The following is a 25,307-nucleotide window of genomic DNA, read 5'->3' as shown; positions in this document are numbered from 1 at the left end:
GGTCGTGAGATGATTCATGGGAGAGAAAAGGAGAAAAGAAGAAAAAACAAAGTCTTGTTTCTTACATATGCACTCCGTCTTTAGACTTTTTGAGAAATATTGGAGAGTTTTACCTCTTTGGGCCTCAATTCAAAAAAATGTATTTAAACAAAACCATGTGAGAAGTTTAGAAAGTGAATGTGTTCAGTGGAACTGCAAACAACTCGAAGGCATTTGAAACATGACAAGACGTCCGTGTTGTTGTGCTCACAAGCCAAAAAGTCAAAAAAATGTGCGATAATTTATAAGCTTATCGTGTTTTTTAATGTAAAATTTTTATCTGAAAAGTAACCATTAACTAAAGCTGTCAAATAAATGTGGTGTAGAAAAAACGAAAATGTTTATACAAGGAAACAGAGTAATATACAATGGAAATACTCAAGTAAAATACCTAAATATTGTGCCTAAGTATGGTACTTGAGTACATGTAGTCAACTACTTTCCACCACTGTTTGACAGCAGTTACTTAACTTACTGTACAAACATTATCATCAGCTAGTAAAATATGATGTCAAATAGTTCAAATCAGCTCAACATTAAACTGCTGCTTACATATTAATGCATTAATAATAATCATATTATAATATTATATGGAATAACACTTACAGGGGCCATTCTGCTGTGTTAACTTTTGATATTTTAAGTATCTTTTACAATTTAGATGTGTAACTGTAAAACCTTTAAGCAAATCTTTTTTCATTTCACAGAACGTCACAGAGCTACAGATTCAAAACTTAAATCTATTTGTTCAGATTTTTTTTTACACATTCAAACATTTGAATTCATTTGATCAACGTTTTTACACATTCACACATTCGAATGTATTCACATATTCAGATGTGGTGATACACAGCTACAATACTTATGACCCTTATTTGTTTCCATAGAAGAAGAGTAAACTGGCCTGTTGGACTGAGTGATTAATGATTGATGATAATATTTGAATATACGGTACACTTTACATTTTATCAGTGGATCCTCACAATAAAACGCAAACAGCAAGTGCAAAATATTCAAGGTAAAAGAAAACATGTTCAAACAAGCACCTGTAACAACAAAACCACAACTCAAGGTCCACTTACTGGCTTTTTCCACTCGCTTTAATTGCATCTTAGGAGACTGAGTTCTGGACCTTGAGTTAAGATTTTCTTTTCTTTTTTTTGTCAAACCACTTACCCAGGTAAGAATGAACAGTCATAACAACATTTTAACATCAGATATTTTGTGCTTTTAAACTAGAGCTGCAACGATTGGTCGATTTATTGATTAGTTAGCTTTTCAACTGTGAGGATTTGCTGCTTTTCTTTGTCTTATGTCACAATAAACCGAATATATTTGGGTCTTTTATTGTTTGTTGGACAAAACAAGCATTTTGAAGGCATCTTCTTTGGCTTAAGGAAGCTGTGAGGGGCATTTATCACAATTTTCTTACAAACCAAACAACAAAATTGATATAATAATGATAATTGTTTGTTGCAGCCCTATTTTAAATATGTTGTAAGCTCTTAACACACAAGACAATGCAGTTTCCCTTCACCATCACTGTGCAAATATAGCATTGAAAGAGTGCTTACAGTTGTACTAATTAAAGGCTGTTCTCATTAAAATATAATGTGAGATTAAGGCACAAATAAGAAGTTCATGTACAAAAAAATAACACAGACGGAAGAGTAAGAATTTACATGCTACATGATTGCAACCTGGGGCGTTTTCATGATTACATCATCACAATTCTCTTCAGTATTATCATCAAAATTATATGTTTTCATCTCTTGCATTACACTGCAGAAAAAAACCCCCCATGAATTCCTCTTTGGGAGGTCGACGGCTGCAGAGTGCCCTCTGGTGGCCACAATCGTTCATTTCTTCACTGAGATCTGGTGCAGCCACAGTCAAACAGTTTCCCTCCTGCTCGTCCTGAAACTGTCATCACAGCTGCATGCGTCTTGAATCTACACATTAACAGCTTCTCTTTCTCCAAAGATCCCCCAAAGCGCTTAAAAGTCTGTCCAACACGGCTAATTAAGCTGCCTCCACGGAGACTGCAGCTCATTAATTAAAAATAAAAAACCAACCACTGTCTGGAACTGCACATGTAGTCCAGAATAATTAAAAATGCTAAAGAGGCGATCAGACAATACGCCGTCTGGCTTATTCTTCCCGTGAGTCCACGTGTAACAAGCCTGAAGACATTATCACATGGACTACACACCTTTGCACTGCACTGCGGTCGTTATCAACTGTGCTTTACAGATATCAACACAATCTGATGACTAAGATCGGGGCTCACACTTTAGACTGGAATGAAAGGTCTTAACGACTGATCCTGGGCCAGGAGGAGAGGTTACGTTAGGGGATCGCGGGTCAGTGGAGCAGAGGTCAGAAAGGCTACGTGTAAAGGAACAATGGATTCATAGTGCGACACAGACGCAGGGGTGTTTGAGGCAGACGGGAAGGATGCCCTTGTTGATCTGGTGGAACTCCACCAGCTGCAGGAGGTCTATGAAGAGGGTCAAGCCGTCGTCCATGGTGAAGTACTTCCTGCCGCCCTCCTCACACTGCAGACGCAAGAATAGCAGCAGTTAGGTTTTACTATACAGAAGAAGAAGTGTGGTATTTAAACATGAAGACTATTTGAGACAATGAGGGGAACTCACAGGGATTACCAGGTAATGTTTGGTCTTCAGCTTGTAACAGAGCGAGAGGACGAAGCACTGCGCGTGCTGCTGGCTCTCACGGATGAGGAACATCCTACAAACACACACACACACACACACACACACACACACACACACACACATAGACACACACAAGACTAAAGTAAATGTCATCGCTGCTGAGAACACACAACAGATGTAATTTTCTTAACATGCCATGGAAACACGGTCAGTTATTATCTTCCAATAATGAACTCAACTGATGATTTTAATATTCATCAAGGAATATTAAATTAACAGATTTATCCTTAAGGCCTCTAAACACTGTGTGATAGCAGCAAATGCTAACTATTTTGATAATTGATTAATTCTGGCTTCTTTAGTCTTCTATTATAATAAACTGAACATCTTTGGGTTGTTGGTAGGAGCAAAAAGGTTGTATTTTTCACCATTTTCTGACATTTTATAGACCAAACGACTAATCGAGAAAATAATCAACAGATGAACTGATAATGAAAATAACTGCTGTGTGAGACGTGTATGTGTCAGTTTTGAAGCGTCAGATCGAACGATGAACGGCTGGTGAATCGTAGCCCAAGAAACAGAAATGCCAGAAGAAATAGACCGTCGAACCATCGTATCGCACCAAAAATAGCTCTTACAGTATTGCATCAGCCTTGTGTATTCCGCCTCGTACCATGATGTACTTTGATGTACTCGGTTGGTTTGTGGACACATGTTGCAGCAGCTGTCACGCTGACACAATCTGATCCTAAGTTTCTTTTGACTTTTTTATGCAGGCTGTCTTTGGTTTCCTGCAGCAATCACGTGCAAAACACATCTGCTGCTTCATGTAGCGCTGCCTGAAGTACACAACTAACATGTCATACAGACAGAGGAAGTTCTCATGGTACAGTAAGCTGGGAGGTCTGGTGTCCAGGGAATTCATGTTATTAAATTGTTGCTTTTCTGGAGAGTTGAGGTGGATTGATGCTGAGAAACAGGTGAGTGATGTTTCCTGACAAGCTGACCAGCATCAAGGTGTCACCAGCTTGTTTTGTCCTTAAATCGTCTGTTGGTGGACGTGTCTCATTATTTCAATCTACGACCACCAATCTGACTTATCAAACCAAAACATTTCACTACATTTCTCTCACAAATTGTCAGTTTTTATCTGGGATCCTGGGATAATATATCAATATTCTGCAAAACCTCTACACCTTTACTTTCCGTCTCACTTCATGAAAGACGCCCAACTTCCTGCATTGGTACTGAACATAAATAATGAGGTGCAGCATTGTCTCACATGGATATAATTCCTTGACATTCTGGCCTGCTGAGACAGTTGAAAACCGCTCAGTGTAAGAAGCCTTTAGTGAAGTCCCTCCACTCACCCGTCTACCAGCCCCTGCTTCTCTATCAGTCTCTGCGCTTCTTTTCTCGACACGCCGCCGTGAAACCAAGGTTGGATCTTGTGGATCGCTAGAAACAGATACACACAAAGACGGGAGGGAGCGTGAGCGAGTGAGAAACCACAAAGTATCAGGACCTTTTCTCCTACTCGTGTGGACTTACAGGAAGGTCTCGCTGCTGAGTTCAAGTTGGGCAGACTGCATCTCAGGGCTTCTCTCCTCTGCGTCAGGTGAGGAGAACCAAAACCAAAAAGAGAAAGGTCACAAAATCACACATTTAGGTTGTTTATTTAACATCACTACATCATTTCCTCCTAAAGGAATAATTCCTGTTTATTATAGATATTTGGCCATCATTCCTATTAGCAATAATACAACTTTTAATTTGTTTATGAAAGAAATTTGAAACCTAAACAAGAATAGAAACCACCAGTGCTGCAATTTTTTATTACTTATCTGCCAAAGTGAGTATACACTGCTGCGATATATCTGTGATAATAATAATATATCAAATTAACTGCTGAGATCTGGAAATGCAGCGACATCACTAAAAGGATTCTCCAGCAGTCAGACAGTCAGACCGGCTGGGAACAAACCTCCGAGTGTGAACTTATTTGGAGGAGAAAATGAAGATAAATGGTAAAATTGTTACATAAAGTCAGAAAATCTGTTTTTTTTTTTTTTAGCCTTTTTGGCTTTTTAATGATGTTGCTGTGTTCCCAGATCTCAGCTTTTACGGCTAAAACTAGAAAAATAAAAACAGCAATTATTCTGTTAAAGTTAAAACAGTCGTAACCGTCCCGTCTTCCTCACTCCTCCTCCTCTCCCTGCTTGTGTAACAGACCTCTGTGAGCTTGTCTAGACAAAGTCTGGCTACGTTTGATTATCATTACTGTCTCCGTCGCTCTTTATCTCTCTTTTTTATTGCTCGCCCTCTTCTCTCTCTAGCAGCTCCCGAGCCTCTCTCTCTCTCTCTCTCCCCCTCCCTCCCTCCCTCCCTCCCTCCGTCCTTCCTCACCCTCCAGGCTTGTCCCTCTTCTCTCTCTGCGCTCTGAGCCTCTGTTGGGTTCTGGATGACTCGTCCTCCGGCCTTCCCTGAGAAGTCCATGGCCACCAGGCTAGCCTCCGAATTTGACTGCACACACACACACACACACACACACACACACACACACACACACACACACACACACACGCACACACACACACACACACACACACACACACAGAACATGTATAACTGCATACATGTAAGACGACACTACAGAGATGATTCGTGTCATGTCTGATGAGCTCACTTTGCTCTCCGGGAGGTTGGATCCTTCCAGGTTCCGCGGGGCCGACTTGGATAACTGGTAGTTACACTGAAGCTGCTTCCCATACTGACCACACACACACAAGATACATTAGTCACTGGTTGTACTGTCTACTAGAGCTGCAATAATTAGTCGATTAATCGATTAGTCAATCGTCAAATCAATCGCTTTGGTCATTTTTCAAGCAAAAATGCCAAATATTTGATGTTTCTTGCTTCTAAAATGAGAAGATTTGCTGTTTTTCCTTCACATATATGAGAGTTAATTGAATATCTTAACATTTTAGACTGTTGGTCGGACCTAAAGAAGCAATTTGAAGACATCACTGTTGCCCCAGAGAAATTCTGAAAGTCATTTTTAAACAGATTTTTTTTTTTTAAACGATTAATCGACTAATCGAGAAAAGAATCAGCAGTATAATCAGTAATGAAAATAAGCGTTTATTGCAGCTCTACTGTACTGTCTACACTTCAGTTTACAAAATTTTAGATTAGATTTCAGAGCTTTAATTAACAAGTAGTAATTAAAATGGTTTCATAGTGAATCAGAAAGAAAACAGATGATTATTTAATTGTTGGATTTTACTGTAAAACCTTGAATAATCTGAACGCGGATGTCCAACAAGTTCGTGTCTGCTCGCTCTCAGCACAGAGGATCTTCTTCAGGTCCTGAGCACGGACGGGGTTTCTCGAGGGCTGCACGAGTACACACACACACACACACACACACACACAGACACACACACACAAAAACACACAGAACACAAAGTGATAATTGGAACCGCAAACAGCTGGATGTTTAAATGAGCAACTGGTTAATAAAAGATTTTATCACATTGTGTGAGACGGCTCTAATTAAATCTTAAACACAAATGGTGAATCATAGCACTACAATGTGAATAGAAACAAGTTCTGTATATGAAAGCAGACGCACATCATCAGCTCCTGTCATCCATCTGTGGCACTCTGATGTTTTGACATATTAAGGAGAACGAGTGTGTTTTTCCCCTGAACTTTATTTTTTTTAAAACTGCACTTAGGTGTCCCGCTGGCCACTGTCTGCTGCATCATTTCATGTTGTATTCTGACTGGTTGGTGTGTCGCAGCAGCATTTAGTCACATTATGAGAATCTGGTCATAAAGAGTCTCACAGTGAGATCTAGCAGCACATTTTTCGGATCGACGACTTAAGATTTCACTACGTTTCTCCCATGATTGTCAAGTTTTGTCAAGAATAAAGAGACCTTAACACAGTCGCCACAACAGGGTTCATAGATTTTACAGTTAACAATGAATATTTTTCAGCACAACATGTTCTCCAGTCTTTATGTAAGCATAGCAAACCTTCATCTTTGTCAGCCAATGTCTTGCATTTTTACCTTTGCTTACTCTGTAGCTGCTGTAAACTCATATCAGCTGTTGTGTGGAAATGATTTTCTAAGCAGCACCGACCAGAAGAACTATAACATCATAAAAACTGGAACTGGATGTTTTCCCGGCAGCGTATTAATATCCACTTTGATTTTCTATTGTTAAGACTACTAAGATTTAAATCTACTATGCAACAAACTACTGGTATGTTTGATATGACTGAATGTTCCTCCAAGTTTATCAATCACTGTCAGCACTGCAGAACATGGAGTTATTTCCTGACAAGCTCGGGAGTATTAACGCTCTAGATTCTGCTCTTCAAGTGTGAAAAATATTCCCTCAATAATCCACAATCACAAGAATGACATGAATGCTAAATGGGAGGGGGGGGGTTGCTCTAACTTGCACATAAATCAAAGACACATACTGTACATATACACACACCCTCAGGTCAGGCTGTTCTCTAAGTGTTTGCTACACAATGTTCTGTCTGCTTTGAGAACATTTTTCTGTCTTCAAGCCCAGAGGAAGTGGTTACCTTGATACAGAAAGTGAAGTCTGCAGGTGCTCCGTACAGTTTACGGCTGTTCACCACAGTGTACACGTTCAAATCTTCCAGATCAGCCACATACTGCAGGTGTCGAGGCTCCTAGTCGCCCCCAAAAAACACAGAAAAAGTGTCATTTCTCCACGTTAAGAGTCTTTGTTCAGTTCCTGTTTTTATAAATGTGATTAAAAGCTGCGATAAAGATCGGACTTGCTGACCTTGGAGGAGCCCTTGGTGGAGCAGTAGAGGCCGGAGCGTCGCAGGAAGAAGTAGACTTTCTTCCAGGCCTTGCGGCTCGGTTCTTTTACATGCAGGAAACCCTGAATCTCTGGACACGTGCCAGACCGGAGCAGGTTCTGAGGAACACGCAGCGCTCGTTATTAGCCGAAGAAGATGAAGATAATACATATAAAAGTTTGATGTTAAAATGCAATTTTACAACAACACAACCGTTCTGCAGTTTAAACACTTTCTTTTTTTTTGTTTACTAAGTTATATGAACTATGGTGCATAATCAGCAGCTCATTTGCATTTTCTCCTTCTTTCTATAAGCAGATGATTTCTGAGTCGGTTTTCGCTGTAAGCTACACTTCAACCTCATTTTCAAGCAAATGTTTTGGTGTGGAGAACGGTTACATGAGTCCTTGTGATTAGAGACTCAAAAGAGACAATGTCTGTTATTAATTTTAAGCGTTCAGTAAAATCCGGCTTTGTCTGACTCTACCAATGGCGGAGAATAATCCTCGACAGCTGGGGAGATTCTGATTCTCCAATAATTTTTTATTATTACTTGTTTCCAAAGAGGAGAAACATTCCCGTATTTTCACATTTCTAACAATAACTGTCATTCATGCATCCCATTGACATCTTGTTTATTGAATATCTTTGGTTTTTGGACTGTTAGTCAAACAAAACAAGACATTTATAATTACATTACTTACATTTTTTTTTTAGACTTAATGATTAATCAGAAAATGTTCTATTGTGGGAATGTTTCAGTGAAAATCAGATAAAAATGAATACAGTCTAAATTTTACTGGTATTACACTGTAAATGCTACTATTGTTGTTACATCACTTCTTCAGTTTATCATAATTTTAAAGTGAAACCATAAATGTAAATTTCCTGAGTTTATTTTTTTTTTGCATTTTCAGCCTTTTTGTTTGTGACCCTGAATAAACATCATCAAGTTTGAACCTTCAGTGAACCCGTTTTCCGATGCGTCGCTCGCGTGTCGGCGTGAATGAGTCCCTGATTTCAGCTGATTTTACCTGAATAAGCTCTGATGATGTCATCCCCTTGCTGACATCAGCGCTGTCGGATATCATGGACTCCGGGAAGAAGAGCTGAGAAAAGGAAGGAGAAGGTTGTCATTAAAATCCCTTTTGAGGAAGGAAAGGCTCATTTACAAGACAAAGAAGCTGCTTGTGCAGCAGTCTGCTCTGCTATCAATTCATCATCCAGCTGATCGGGATTCTGCTTTGGACCGCGACTATCTTGAATGTGAAGATAAAATACACCTTGCAGGGAAATTATGCTCTTTTGTTTAAGATGTATTGGAGGTGAAATAATAACTTGCGTGTTCAGACAAAGGCTTAGGTAAATTATCATGCAAAGGAAGCCGTGTGTGCACAAAACCAACAGGTGTCCAATTTCCTAATTTACTCAGAGGGAGACGGAGATCCTGCTAGTGTCTGTTTGCAATTTGCAGATGCATGTGAAAACTGTTTATGTGAAGCAAATGCATCCATTTTTCACAATAAAAACAGAGGACATATTGAGTTTAATGTTGTTAATTCGAGATAAAAAAAATTCCCTTTTGCACCTTCTGGAGGCAGTGTGGGCTCGTTTCACAGGAACACCAGCGGGAGGTTCATCAAAACCATTTTTCAATGTGAACTGTCACCTTTGTTTAACAGGACAAGCAACACACCAGATCTCATGTAATGAAATATCTGAGGCATTGAGTCAGCGTGTCTGCACCAGCACGCAACCTGTCAATCACACGGGATCACTAACCACTGTGACGTCACACCTTGTCAACGTCTACTGAAACAACATGTTTAATAGTGTGAAAATCCTCCTTGTTCCTGCTTGAGCTGTTCTGTTATGTAAAGAGAAGGGATGGGTATTTATTTTAAACCTTGCATGTTGTTAGGAGAGTTTGGATTGTTACAAGTACATGTTAAAGGATAAAGTCTGATGATTTTCTTTATTTTTCTTACCGTCAACAAATCTCATGTTTGGAGCCAAACCAACAGTGAAATGATCTACTTATGAGTATTGTGTGTGTATCCAAAGCCTGATATATGTTATTCCTCTGTGCTGTAGACCTCTGTTGTTGTCCAAAAACTATATCTATATACAGTGAAGCTGTAAATAAAACCATGTTCCTGCACATGCTCAGTAGCTTCTGCCTCACACGGAACTACTCTCTGGAGACTGAAAATGTGATTGCTGTTATTAGTCTTTGGAGCCGTTTCTAAACAAACTAACATGACAAAACTCTTCATAATGAAGGAACATGACACCCAGTGCAGCGCTGTGGCTCACTGATGTGTTGTTAATGGTTTTTAAACAACAAAGGAGGTCTACAGCACAGAGGAATAAGATATATTAGGCTATGGATACACACACAACGCTTGTTAGTAGAATAATTCATTGTGGGTTTGGCTTTGCACATGAGATTTGTTGACAATAATAAAAATGTAGACAATCAGCAGCCTGATCCTTGAACACACTGCGGGCTGCGTACCATTGGTTTCCTGAAGAACTCATACTTGGCGTAGTTTTTGCAGAAAACGAACCGTGTATCACCCTTGAGGGACCAGTTTGCCTGAACCTCCAGCACAACCTCGTGGTCCTCCAGACATCTCTCTGAGGAGTCAGGAGAAAGTGTGTGAAATATAAACATTTTATGGTTCTAGCTTTGTACTTGGTGCTCATTTAAGTTTAATCTCACAGTGCGGTCTTACCCAGGCCCAGGGTGGGGTGGAGTTCAAGGAGAGCCCAGTTTTCCTGATCGCTGCAATGCGCCGTCTGGACCAACATGTGACAAACCTCTCTGGCTGTGGCTCCTCGAGAAACATACACCGACCTGCTGTGGCTATCCTCCCCGTACACCTTTATCAACTAACAGGAAACAAAAGAGGGATAACAATGTAAAAATATTATAGTAGAAAGTCCTGCATTCAAACTTTTACTTTGTTACTTTTGATCACTTACAGACATGTAAAGAAATATAGTGATGCTGTTCGCACTACCTGGTTTGTTTTACTAAATTATTTCTGTTTTGTGTCCTTATTTATTGTAGAAAAATATGAAAACCAATAAATGTTTTCATGTACAACAAACATTTCATTGTTTCGCATAGGGAGCTAATTTTAACTAATTTCTATACATTTTAGTAGTTTATTCTATAGCAACGAATCATATTTTATACTCTGGTCACAGGTTTTGTATGTTTACCGCACAATATGTCATTTCAGCCGCTACGGGTCTCTCAATCAAAACAATAACAAAAGACAGAGTGTGATGACGATGTGAAGTAGCAAGGGATCATGGGAGTTGTTGTCTTCATTCTTAAATAACCAGCTTCACCGGGATAGGATTACTCCAGTGTTCATCATTCGGGATGTTTTTACCGGGAGCCGAATTATCCACAGAAGTCTCCTCCTCTCCAGAACAAACGCACACGCAGATTAAAATCATTAAAAAACGAATTAAAGCTGTTTTACGTAAAAAATTAGTGTTTCTCCGGTACAGGCTGTTAGCCGAGCTGCTAACGTTTGTCCAGTTTATTTCTCTGATAACTTAAGATCCAGACGTCCAATGACTAAAATCCTTCTTCCAGCTAAAATATATAGTTAAAAACCACCTAAATTTATCATGAAAATGTGGCTTAAAACTGAATAAAAGTCCATTTATAACAGTTTGTGTGGAACAACCACAACGCCGTTGTATTATCTTGTATGTGTGTCAGTTACTCTTTGGTAGACGCCAGTGTAGCGGACAAACACAGCGCCGCCGTATGCATCTGGTGCGTGTTTACTCTTTGGTAGAGGAGGTATGACGCCATCGACAGGCGACCAAATGAAACGGTCTGTTACTTTGATTAAATTACAGATTTCTCTGGGTTTGAACATTGTTGGAAACATTTGGGATGATGTAAGAACACAACTCAACAACATATATAACATAGGTCTAGTTGTTTTTAGACATTTTAATGTGGAATAATTACATATTATACCTTTAAATGTTAATCTGTAACTAATAACTATACCTGTGAGATAAATACAGTGGAGTAAAAAGTAGAAGTATGAAGTAGCATAAAATTAAAAAAACATGTTAAAATTGAGTACATGTACTTGAATACACTACTAGAGTAAATGCAAATGGTTCAATTAACAGTTATTTCACTTCTATTCCCATGTGATTGTGTTATAAATAGTTTTTGAATGAATTATCCTGAAAAAAATTGGGAAAGTTTAATACGTTTAATCCGCGACTGAGTAACTGTGAAAACACAACATTCACCTCACAGCTGGTTTTTGGCATTACATCAATATTAGCACACTCATGACAAGAAGCCAAAACATCAGGCCAAGAATCTGTCAACCGCGCTGCAACGGCAGACACAACCATCCTGTAACTAATAGGCCTTGACACTTAAAGATGAGCCCTTCAATTCAGTTTTTTTTTCTAATTTTGCATCACCACGGGGGTAAAATCATGTTTCTCTCTGGGGGCTGTTTGACAAAAGAGATTAACAAGCACTTCTTACACGCAGATCGCAAAGAGTTGCCAGCGCTCCCCGTTTTTTTCACAAATGACTGTCACGCGCAAATTGCAGATACATTTGTGACAGTTCTCTCACATGCCCGTGCACGGGTCTTAACTTAACGTTGATTAATTAAACATGTCAAAATTAACACAAGAAGAAAATTACCTCGTGTCGCTCAAGTCGCAGCTTGCACGTTTGCAAAATGTTATCTGAATCTTAACTTTCTCAGCTGAAATTAGAGCTTTCACAACTGATTCTGCACCTACTGAGCTGTCTGGTAAAGAAAGAAAATCCCTAAAACTAATTTTAAATATTCTTATAGTCTGGCTACACTCTCCAGTTTTTTCCTGTTGTTGTTGTTTAAAGAAAAAGATCCAATTGGAGATGCAGCCAGACGTGAGGAGAGAGCTTGTGTGTCCCTGATGCAGCTGCTGCTGCTGCTGCTGCTGCTGCTACTGAGGTGAAGCGGGTGCAGGTTATTCAGGGGTCAGTACATTTCTCAGAGCACGCTGTCTGACACAGCGTCTGGATACAGCAGCACGCTCGAAACGAAAAGAAAACAAACCTGCCCAACCAGAAACCTGCAGCGGTCAATCAACAAGTCCTGACTGGTTGGGCGAGTGCCGGCGTCAGTCAGGACAAATAATGGCCATGTATCAACCCGGGGGAGGCTTTCAGGAGGGGGAGGAACATTCTTCGAGTGGAAACGTCGCGGCGGTTCAATATCCGGTCAGACGACTATGACTTGAGTTGTTTTTTTTTATTAAAGAGCAGGGGAGGCGAAGGGAAAATATGTTTCTCTTTACTCAAGAGTAAATTCTGCGCTCGGGACACAAAAGCCAACAATGCGGGCCGACAGCGGAGGTTAGATCAGATATTCAACAGCGTTCAATACTCAGACACACTTGAGTAGATTTCATTTTCTGAGTGCAATCTAAAATGGAAAGGTGCTGTTTTTATGGAGTGACTTCTATCTGTTTTGCTTCCAAATTGATTTTGCAGAGCACAGTGTCTGTAGTTTATTGTGTGTGACTGCAACACACACACACACACATGCAAATTAAAAAGTAAATAAAGAGCTGAAAGAAAGAACAACTGAGAGATTGAACTATTTGCTCTTCACCAGGATATTACATCAACTAACTAATATAATCTAAATAAAGAGATAAGCTGCATAAAAGTATGAACACTAATATGTGTTTGTTTAACATGTCATTTAAAATCTATCTGTTGCTACAACAAGTCTAATCATTTTTTATCTATATAGTCCAATGTCACAAATTTGCCTCAGTGGGGGGCTTTAATAATCTTTACTCAGGAAGCAACAGCCTCCACTGTTCTGCTTTCAGGTTTTCCACCAGTCGGCTGCGGTGGATTTGCTCCCGTTCAGCCACAAGAGCGTTAGTGAAGTCCGACACTGATGTTGGCTGACAAGGTCTGGATCACAGACGGCGTTCCAGTGCATCTTAATGGTGTCGGATAAAGGTTGAGGTCACGGCTCTGTGCAGACCAGTCAAGTTCTTACACAGCAAACTGGGGGAAAACATTTGTTTATAGAGCTGGCTTTGTGCACGGGTGGTGAACAGACTATTTTCTGCCAAAGTTAGAGCAGTTTTGGTTCTTTCACACGAGAGTTTTTGTCTGTTTTCTTCTTACTGGTTTGAAGTAGGCCAGGTTCAGTTGGAAAAAGGTGCTTCTGTGCACAAATTAATCAAATTTAGCAACATTTGAATCAGCTTCTGATGATAGTTGGTGGCTTTTTTGGTCGCCGATGATCAAATCTGATTAAACACGCGATGAAGAAGGTAAGATGAGTTTTTGAGAGTTAAATTCTTACTTAAGATTTGAAGCAACATTTTCAGGGGCTTTAAGATTTCCCTTCATTGGAGCTGAGCCTAAAGCATGAAATCAGCCCCAGAGCAGAAGTACAAAGTGTAACACTGTATATTTTATGCTTTCATTCCATAAAACCAACAAAATCGATCAATAGAAAAGTGACTCTGCAGATTCTTTATGCTTCCACTGAGGATTATGATTCACGGTTTTGGAAACATAACATAAATCGACCCCACAGCAACACAAACGCACATGTACAAGTTAGAATAAACAATCCAAAAACAAATTAATACATTTTCTTTTAAAAATCAGCTCAAATGACCAGAGTGTGTTCTCCTCCGTTATTATACGTGAAACAGCCTCTAGGGTGAGCGCGGCTCGGTGTCATGCTGTTGTAATTACAGACATGTTTACTCTGGCAGTGTTTGTTAGTCAAAATAAGGCGGCACGGGCATGGCAACGCGGCTTTCGCTGTCACTAACAATCATAAGCAACCTGTACCTGATCTCTCAGCGAGCAAGTCCAGACACATTTAAAAAAGGATCCACTTGCTGATGTCACCTGTCAGACCCTGAATGTCGGAGCAGGTGTGACGGGATTAACGCAGAAGATGTGCTGATTTGTCTAAAACTAATAGTTCTTAAAGGATAAAGTGTTATTCTGTGTTTTTTTTTTGTTCTTGTCACGAATCCAAAGAAAAGACCAAAACCAACAAAGTCTCAGCAGACTTCCCTACCAATGCCCATTTTTTAAAAAAACAGCTCACAAATATATTGTTTCATTCTTAAAAAAAGCTCAGTAATTTAATTTAACAGCTGGACACTGTCATTTTTTTTTAGCAAACATTAATCAAACAGGAGTAAATTATGCATTTGATGGGGACTATTTTCAGTGGCGGATTTAGCTGCACAGACAATACGTGTTAATAGGATCAGTTCATCGCTGGTTTTCGTCGTTTTAATGGGATTTGTTGACAATAATAAAAATGTACAATATCACCAGGCTCATCCTGGCGCCCGTTCAATGCCTCCAAATTCACTGATGCATTTGGTTAATGGTCTGTGATGTAAAAAATGAAGCTAAAACGGTGAAATGAAGGGAATTAAAAAGGTGCTGTGAGTTCAGACTTGACGGTGACGTGAAGTAAAGTCAGTTTGGTTTACAGAATGAATAAAATACTCAAACCAAAGTGACAAATCTGGGACTGTATATATTTATCAAACCTTTTCAGATTCAATAGACTCGTAAAGCAGCTGCACACTAATGAGGCTTTGGACTCACGTGTTTGTCACTTGATGGCGGTGGAAGTGAACTAATGAGCACCGGTGACTGGGAGGGGCTGCACAGCTCTGGGAAGGGGTTGGGTATGGATGGGACAGAGGAGGAGAACGACTCGACGCTTTTCGCCCTGAAAACAGAAGAAAAAAAAAGAAAAAGTCATTGACACAAATAAAAGAACATAACAAGCTCAGAAGCAGCCAATATCAATTAAAGAAAATCTGACAAAGTATCTTATCACATAGTTAATTTGCAATTATATGCAACACATCAATGAGCCACAATGATTACATTTACATGCACTAAATATTCTGGTTTTTGCCTTTATTCTGAAAGAGACAATATTCCTACTAAGCTGTTTACATGGATAATGGAAATGAATATTCCACTAATATTCCTGTTTACATGCAGCTGTGCGTACTCAAACGTCAAAATATGTTTCTTTACATCAAAAAAAAGATTTTTCAACAGGGAAACACTGTCTGATGAAACACAAAGAGGGAATTTGATGCTAAAAAGACTGTAAATGTGTCAGATATCCACTTGATGTGACTAACTCAGACTGCTGAAGCCTCATATAAGCTTCACATCTACTTTTAAATGACTGTGTGGACACACTGTGGATTTTGGTCTCCATCACTTACACTGAAAGCACATTTGAAGGATCTTTTAACAGCCAGTATGAACAGGAGGAATGATTACAGCGAGGAAAACCTCTTTAACTGTTCATACGGACACCTGACTGTGGTTTTTAAGACACACTTGAAACACTGTGAACGTGTCCTTTAACTTCAGGAATTCAGGGCAGAGGAAACAAAAGCCTAGTTGAGTAAAATCTCATTTGAATTATTATATCGAATTTCATGTACATAATAAAACCGCATTTGATTCGGTGTCGCACTCAGCAGAAGCATTCTTGGCTATCTGTTTGAATCTTGTAATTACAGTCTGTGATGTTGAAATGAAAAAAACAGAAATTCACTTTTCACGTCTTACCAAAACAATATTGCAATTACTGTACAACACCATCTCGGTTGTGATGATTTTGTGAGATAGGACGCTGCTTATGTACTCAAATATATAAAAGGATGGGAGTCAGGAGCCCAAATGAACATTGAAACATGTTTTTCTTGCTGTAATCATTCCTCCTGTTCATACTGACCATTAGAAGATCCCTTCATAATACACTTACAATGGAAGTGATGGAGGACAAAATCCACAGTCCTCCTTCTGTACAAAAATGTATTTAAAAGTTTATCTGAAGCTAATATGAAGCTTATATGAGTCAAATCAAGTAGATATCTTTCAACGTTACAGTCTTTTTAGTGCAAAAGTCCCTCTTTTTGTCACTATACTTCCACCACAGCTCAACAGGGAAACACAAAGAGGGAATTTGATGCTAAAAAGACTGTATATGTGTCAGATATCCACTTGATATGACTAACTCAGACTGCTGAAGCCTCATATAAGCTTCACATCAACTTTTAAATCACTTACACTGAAAGCACATTTGAAGGGGATCTTTTAATAGCCAGTATGAACAGGAGGAATGATTACAGCGAGGCTTTAACTGTTCATACGGACACTTGACTGATGTTTTTTACGACACACTTGAAAAACCGTGAACGTGTCCTTTAACTTCCTCAGGAATTTAGGGCAGAGCAAACAAAGGTACGACAGATAAGTAAAGAAACAAGGACGTGAAAGAAAACCACCAGTTGACCCAGTGCTAGTAAAACACACACTGCCAGCCCACTCTACTGTTGTTTGTTACTGGTGTTTTTCCAGCTGGGACAATGGTAGTCTTTACAGAAACTGGCTACTTCTCTCTATACATCGGATGACTTATGACCTGCAGTTGAGTCACTAACTTGAGTCAATATCCACCTACTCAAAAAGCCTCCTGACTCATGTCCACTATATGTGTGTGTGTGTGTGTGTGTGTGTGTGTGTGTGTGTGTGTGTGTGCTGCATATTGAGCAACTTAATCAGCTTCTGCAGAACATGACTAATGTCGTCTGTGTTTACGTGCACGTTCCTGGTCATACCTGTTTGAGGTGATGAGGATGGGCTGGGAGCGGCGTATGGAGGGAGAATCAGCTATCAGAGGAGCCAGGGTCAGAGTGGAGCTCCCCAGCAGTGTCTCCGCTCCTCCAGACTTTTCATTCACCGTCTCCGAACCCTCGAATACTTCGGTCCAGGGACCTTCCACCTCCATCATGTTACCTGAGAGGAGGGACGGAGTCGCGGTAGCCTCTAACGATCAGGCACAGCTGTCCATCCAGCTCCGAACCGAACAGCGAAGGATGGTTGTCTCTAGAGCTGCAACAATCAATCGATTAGCTGCAAATTGTTAAATTCACCGCCAACTATTTTGATTCTCTAGTTCCAGCTTCTCAAATGAGAATATTTTCTGGTTTCTATGACAGTAAACTGAATATCTTTGGGTTGTGAACTGTTGGTCGGGACAAAACAAGATATTTAAGGTTGAATATTGAGCTTTAGGAAACATTTTTCACCATTTTATAGACCAAACCACTAATCAATTAACTGAGAAAATAATAGATTAAACAATAATGAAATGAATCATTAGTTGCAGCTCAAGAGAAATACTGATTCATTGATTGACTTTCATTCATACACGGGAAACTTACTCAGAGTGAGGTGTCTTTGGCAGCAGTGATTCATAATTAATATGTGTAACAGATAGTAGTTGCATAACCATGATAAAAGACAACGTTGCAACTGAGAGTTTAAATAAATGATAACAAGGAAAAAGATACGAGTGTACCAAGTTCAAGAGGAATATTCCGTTTGTGTGGTAAAAAGTGATGAAAACTCATTTCCATGAGAGTAGTTTTAATCTTGTGAGTTTCTACTAGAAACTGTAATATGTGAGGAAACAGATTTTTCATTAAATGTTGTAAAAAAACAGCTCCAATAAATCTAAATCACACACTTAACTACTGGACATGGACTCTAAATCAACCTGGATTAAACCTGGATTTAGACTGAAACAAAATGCATTGAATGCACTGAATAAAAGTTGTCATGGCGACCCATCCGATAGAAGATCTGATACTTTTCTCTTCTTGATATAAAACTGTTAATCAATTCATTTAGACTCATTGGATCATTAATCAAGATAATAAAGTTTGTCTGATATGGCTGAGATACATATCTCAATATCAATAAGAACATTTTTCCTAGTTCAATATGACAAATGTATGTAAAATCATGTGTAAAATAAGTAAATTGATGTTCAGTCTGATTAACTTTATTATTGTTATAAACTGCATCAGACAAAATTCTGAAAATGTGTAAAACAAAACCTTCAATAACCAAATTCCTTAGTTTCTAAATACATGTTGCTTTAAATGATCAGTTTGGACACTTTAAGATCATTTTATCTACTGTGAATCTATAAAAGATGTTATTGTTTTATCTTCTGCTCCTACTGTTGTTATTTTGTCAGGTAATGAAAACACATCAATTCGAAATAAGACAATAAATAAGTAATGAGCAATGAAACAATTGCTGTTTTTTCCATTTACACAGTTTGATCCAGATGTGACTTGTTCTAAATGAATCATATAAATCAAAGCAGGCAGTCAGACGCCTGCTGTGTCATTTCTGTCTGTCTTATCTATTTATTTATTTATTGGGATCATGTACAGTGTCAAACATAAATGTTACCATGTGATGTGCTTTACCAGAGTTATCTTATAGCTATTTTCCATCTGCAGTCCCTTCAGCAGGTCATAATTAAAACATATAAAAGGACAATAACAAACAGTACAAAACAAAATACACACAGGACACATAATATAAAATACAAAACACATCACATACACCCACAATATCAACTAGAAATGAATAATACAAGCTTATCAAATGAGACCAGACCAGCAGATAGACTACATTTCCACTGAGGCTTTGGTTTATTCGCTTGTCAGACAGTTATTGTATTTATTCACCCTCATGGCTTATTGACAAAAGAATAAAGTCTGACAAAAAAAAAAGAAAACTAAGATTATTTTCTTGGTCAAGAACAGTAAATGTACAGTAATTTATTGTAGTGTAGTTAACAGAAAGCAGCGTGCAGTGCATAGAAACAATACATAATACACAGACTACTCTACTGTGCTTTCATTATTCAGTGTTTTTGGAGATTATTTGTGGTCGACGAATGTTTGAACTGGAGAAAATATGCTTTTCTATGCAGCTGGCAGCAGCAGCAGCAGCAGCAGCAGCAGGTGTCATCCAGTGTGTGGAAATTCAGGTTCATATTTGTCTTTGGCGTCACGCCACATTAAGTCTATTTTGAGTATCGAAAGTATTAGTCAACGGCGTTGTCGTTCTTGTGTCATTGTATGCTAATGTGTTCAACATGCTGCGGTTATTTAATTATTAGTGTTATTTCAGTTATCAGGGAACTGCCTGTTCTCTCTCTCTCTCTCTCTGTTGACTAATGCAGGACCAACACTGGCTCAGATTATCAGCTGCACATCTAAAAATGTCACTACTACGAAGGTTTCATGCCAACAGTGACGTTGAACAGATCAGATTTAAATACAAACAGACTTCTTTGTCTCTTGTTCACAGAGACAAATGTAAAATTTTCCTTTAAAAGAAATAAATGAAACATTCAGAGCTGTGTTATCTGACCTCAGCTGAGAATGAAAGTAGGGATGATTGATGAATTTTCTAATTATTTTTTCTTGATTAATCAATTAGTTGTTTGGTCTATAAAATGTCAGGAAATGGTGAAAAATGTCGACAACTGTCTCCGACCAACAACCCAAACATATTCAGCTTATTATCATACGAGATTAAAGAAACTGATTTGGAATTTGGAAATTTTATTGACTCAAGATGATTAATCGTTCATTAAAACAGTTGGCGATTGATTTATTAGTCGGCAGCTAATCGATCAGCAGTTGCAGCAACTATTGGACGGTTTGTTGTGAGATTTTCTACAAACATTCATTGTCCTCAGAGGATGAATCCTAATGACTGTAGTCGTCCTCTTTTCTTTCAGCGCCGTCATTCGGTTCACATTTGCTATTTGACTGCCATGAAATGTGTTTCATTCGTGACGTCCGTCTGATCAAACTGTAATAACTTTATGATCCTCTGACTTTCATCCAGCGCCATCATGAGGCCACAATTTTACTGTTTTAAAATTTTACTACACCTGCTAAACAGTAGCATGTTAGCATCTAGCACCAGTCAGAGTCATCAGTATGGTTGTTGATTCTTAGTGTTGAAGCTTTCAGGTTTATTTTAAATCAGACTAATAATTCAAACCTACATTTTATCTCTTTAGTAGAAATACATCAAATATTCACAGCTGGTTTCAAAACAAGTACTAGCTTCAGGTGTTTTTTCCATTAGTACTGTAAAAAAATGATGATTTCATTGTTTTATTAGTCTATAAATGTTTCTGAGTAATGCTCAGCTAGTAAATTGTCAAAAACTAAAACATAGCCTGGAGTGATGTTGTAGGATTAAGGCTGGGTGATAATCCGTTAATTTCAGTCCACTAATTAATTTACAGAGGTGTGATACTGTGACAATATAAAACCTTTATGTTGTTTTACAAAATTCTGCAACAATTAATAATTCAAAATGAAAAATGAGACTCAAAACTGAGAAAATGAATTATGGAAGGTTTTGTTTAGTCTAAAGTAAAGCATGATATGAAACATCATTTGTTGCATTTAACATCTATTTTACATGTGATTTTGTGTACATCTGCCATGTTTTGAGATTAAAAACAGCTCATATTAATGTGATATTTATTTCAACCATATTGATCAGCTCTACTTCAGATACTAACAATGTTTTATTACTGCTATGCAGATCATGCAGCCTGCAGGTTTAGAAACAATCAGCTGAGGAAGCAGTGGGGACTGAATCTGAATATTTCCTTTATTCCACACACACACACACACACGCACACACGCACACACACGCACACGCACACACACACACACACACACACACACACACACACACACACAGCAGCATAACGGACAACATCACCTCTTCTGGACAGCGGCAGACACAAAGACCCATCATGCACTAGTTAGTGGTTTAAAGTCTCTCCTCAGCAGGTTGAAAGACGTGTGTGTTAACAGGTGTTTGTATATAAAGGAGAAAACAGTTGCCATGACACCGACATCAGCAGCTCAACGCAACCAACAGGACGACCTGCTTCCTCAATCAGAGCAGACAAGACTCATAAAAACGCTGAATGTTCCAGATGTCAAGCTGTGACTAATGATCATCTTCGATATTGATTAACCTGTTAATATTTGATTAACCGGCTTATAGTTAGTCTATAAAATGTGAGACAGGAGCGGGAAAAGTTCCAGAGCTTGATGTGACCGACAGTCCAAAACCTGAAAATCAATCAATCAATTTACAATAATATAAAACAAAGTATCAAATCCTCACATTTGAGAGGCTGGAACGAGTCAATATTTAACATTTAAAGCACTGAAACGCTTAATGAATTATCAAAGTTGTTGCCGATACATTTTCTGTTGATCAACTAATCAACTCACAAGACTTAAATAGCTTCCCCTCATATGTTAACCATGTGCATCTATCAACACTGATTTCTGGCTGGTTAAAGATAAATTACTACTAAAACAAGGCTGCAACTGGATGATTATTTTCATTATCAATTCATTTGGCGATAAATTCTCAATCAATCGATTTTGTGGTTAAAAAATAGCCAGAATATAGCGAAAATATCCTGAAATTACTTGTTTTGTCCAACCAACAGTCAAAAATTTAAAGATATTCAATTTGCAGCGACACAAAACACAGAAAAGCAGCAAATTCTCACATTTTAGAGGCTGAAATGAGAGAAAAATTGGCTTTTTTACTTTAATAAATGACTAAAACTATTAATAAATGATCAAAAATGTGGAAAAAGCTAGGCCATAACACATACTACAGTATAAAGAAAGTATGTGCAGCACCTGAGACTTAATATTACACATGCTGGGGGGCAAACACTTGTTATCTGACTACTAACACCTCACTGAGTGATTAACAGAGTCTGTGTGCTGCTGTGGAGGGAAAAAAACAACTTCACAAAGTCCACCATAAAGCCTTAAAGTCTTGAGTTAAGAAATGTCGGATTACTGTGATTCCTCTGGTACATTTTGTCTCTTATCCTGTGTGTAAATAAAAAAAAAAAAAAAAAGGTTGTGAAGGCTGCAGCTGTTCAAACTAACTCTCTTCAGTCCCCAAAGCCTCAAATCTGAGCTGACACAGGTGTAGCCGGGCACAGCGCCAAAACCTCAGACTGAAACTGAAGAAAATGACTCACCTGTCCTCACGCAGCCTCAGTCCACATCAACACACTTTAATCTAACTGATATTAAGACAATTACAAATTCGGCTAACTTCGGCTAATCTCCTTTTCTTTATATTAACTTTTTATTCGCGGTTTTAAAAAAAACAACAGCCTGCACCTGTTTCAAGGCTTAAAATGAGCTTGTTAGTATCTCCTCGGAATAATATATAAAATCCTACCTGTGAAGGTTTTTTTTCTTGTGACTCGGCAGGTTTCAGCTGTCAGGCATCGTTTTTGATCCTGAATTTTTGATGCTGAGTTTTTTCTTATATGTAGCAAACAAAACAGGATGCGGCTATCCGCTACAGAGCCGACAGCATGATCTGTGTTGGAGAGGGGGAGGGAGGGAGGAGTCCGGCCGTCAGGTGTGCACCGAGGCCCGCCTCCTCCCCCCCTTACCTCCCCCCTACCTCCCCCACCTCCCCCCTCCTCCTCCCTGCTGCTGCTCGGGGCGTTTTTCGGGTTCATATGGGTGCAAATACTTAACAGGTGTTGTATCGTATTTGGTGACCCATCAGATTCAGTTACCTGCGGTGTTGGAAGAAGATGAAGAGTTACTGCATGAACAGCATTTACTGCACAATTAGTACTTCTACTGTAGTACTTTAAGTAAATGTAAATGGTAATACTTCTATACTTTTACTTAAGTATGATTTCAAATGCAGGATTTTTACTTGTAATGAAGTATTTTTACATTATGGTCTGAAGTAAAGGATGTGATTACTGCAGGTCACAGAATACAGTGTAACACCGGGTTCATGTACTTTTGCGTCTTTTCCTTTCATTTCTCTTCTTTTTAAACCAGAAATGAAACAGAAAATGCAGAAATAGTTTTGCTGATGAGGGATAAAAAGACTTTTCTATTACAAAATATTACTTTTATTGAAAATGATTTGATAAATGAATGTTTTCCTCTTTTTAAAGGCAACTTACATTTAATTTTCTTAAAATTCAGCCCAGAAAATAGCTGCAAAAACATTTTTACACCCTTGTTGTGCAACAACATGTACACAACATTTAATTGATTACTGTATATGTGAACAGGCTGTATATATATTATGTCCTTTGTACTGTTTGTATCGTGTTTACAGCTCATTGACACAGTTTCACCTGTTTATGTGTAAACATATTGGCCAATAAAGATAATTGATACTGATTAGCTGCGTCATTACTGACTGTTTGTCTCCACCTAGTGGTTGAATTTTATTATCTGGTGACAGAAGTTGTTTTTGTACTTGGTGTTTTCCTTTGAGCTGTAGTAAAATTTAACCTGCAATTCAATCTGAGTTACATATTTACAGACATGTGAACAGACTCACGTTTTCATTTGTTTACAGTCTTGTTTTTATTGGCTTTGTGAGGCACTTTGTAACATTTAGAAAAATGCTAAACATGTATTATTATTATTATTATCATTAAAATATTGATCTTGCTGTTGTTCCTGGACAAACTGGTTGTGACTGCATTCTTTGGCATAAGAAAAATAAATGTTATCTTGTTGTTGAGTATTTTTACATCACCGTTTGAGTGATTCATTAAAAGAAAGGATGAAATTTGTGCTACTCACGTGATTAAAAAACAAAAACTCAACATCACGTCTGCTCAGAAACATCGTCCTTGTTATTAGTTGTTATTCTGATAATCCACAGACTTTTAGTTTTAATGGTGATGTCTTCAGTAGACACTAATTCTCTGCTGGATTGAAACATTTCAGTATCTTCATTTTTTATTTGTATTTATTTAACAGCTACAACTGTCTTGAGGTTTTTTACAGTGTCCCAGTGGGCTACACATGGGAAAATCCTTTTGTCTAAAAAAAAGTCACAAAATAGTGAAAAATATGTTATAATTCCTTAGAGACCAAGGTGACATTTTGAAATGTTTTGTTTTGTGTGATAAATATATTCCGTTTCCTGTCATCTATGACACAGATAAACAGCTTCTCAGTAAATCCACTGTGAAAAACCTTCAGATGTTACTGAGACACAGACTGGTTAATCTGGATTATGGTTCATTCTCCAAGGATCATTAATGTGTGTATTCATTCATTACAATACATACAGTTGTCAAGATATTCTGATTTAAGACCATAAAACTGATAGGACATCATCCAAGAACCACGAGCAGTTTAGTGCTTGTACTCCAGTATTTCCATGTGATGCTACTTTCTATTTCTACTCCACTACATTTATTTGACAGCTTTAGTTACTTTTCAGATGAAGATTTGACACAATGGATAATATAACATAGCTTTTAAATTACAACACATTGTTAAGGATGAAACTTCTCACATGCTTTCATTTCAATAAATGTTCAAATGATCCAATATTTCAGCAAAAAATCAAAGATTAGACCCAAAAAAAAAGTCTAAAATCTGAAAACAGATTTGTGTATCAGAACTTTGTTTTTTCTTCTTTCCTCTCCCATTAATCATCTCACGACCTCTCAGATTTATCTGCTGGCCCTTTGGAGGGGCCCGACCCCTAGGTTGGGAACCACTGGACTAAACTAGCTAACTGTATATAAAGTAGTGTAAACTAGCTCCACCTCCAGCAGCTACAACAGTAACATGCTGCTCTAACACTGATGCTTCACTATTAATAATCTAATGATGTCATATATAATAATATATCAGTCAGAGGGACCAAACCACTACTTTTACTGCAATACTGATAGTACTTCTAATTTTTCATG

At 38.3% G+C, this 25,307-nt stretch overlaps 1 protein-coding gene across 1 annotated transcript; it reads right to left on the bottom strand.

Moving 5' to 3' along the window:
• Positions 1-759: 759 nt before the first annotated feature.
• grb7 (growth factor receptor bound protein 7) lies at positions 760-22,983 on the bottom strand. Its single transcript, XM_067576489.1, has 15 exons — positions 22,793-22,983; positions 17,287-17,560; positions 15,242-15,368; positions 10,317-10,473; positions 10,097-10,218; positions 8,613-8,687; positions 7,560-7,697; positions 7,333-7,443; positions 6,018-6,119; positions 5,407-5,490; positions 5,127-5,243; positions 4,272-4,329; positions 4,091-4,178; positions 2,697-2,790; positions 760-2,597 (listed from the first exon to the last, which is right to left on the bottom strand). The coding sequence occupies exons 2-15, from the start codon at positions 17,457-17,459 to the stop codon at positions 2,451-2,453; spliced, it is 1,593 nt and encodes a 530-aa protein (XP_067432590.1). The 5' UTR covers positions 17,460-17,560; positions 22,793-22,983; the 3' UTR covers positions 760-2,450.
• Positions 22,984-25,307: the final 2,324 nt, after the last annotated feature.

This window comes from Thunnus thynnus, chromosome 20 (genome assembly GCF_963924715.1).
Source record: "Thunnus thynnus chromosome 20, fThuThy2.1, whole genome shotgun sequence".
In the NCBI taxonomy this organism is placed as follows: domain Eukaryota; kingdom Metazoa; phylum Chordata; class Actinopteri; order Scombriformes; family Scombridae; genus Thunnus; species Thunnus thynnus.
Note: the sequence above shows the minus strand (reverse complement) of the source record. Positions and strands in the feature narration are given on the sequence as shown.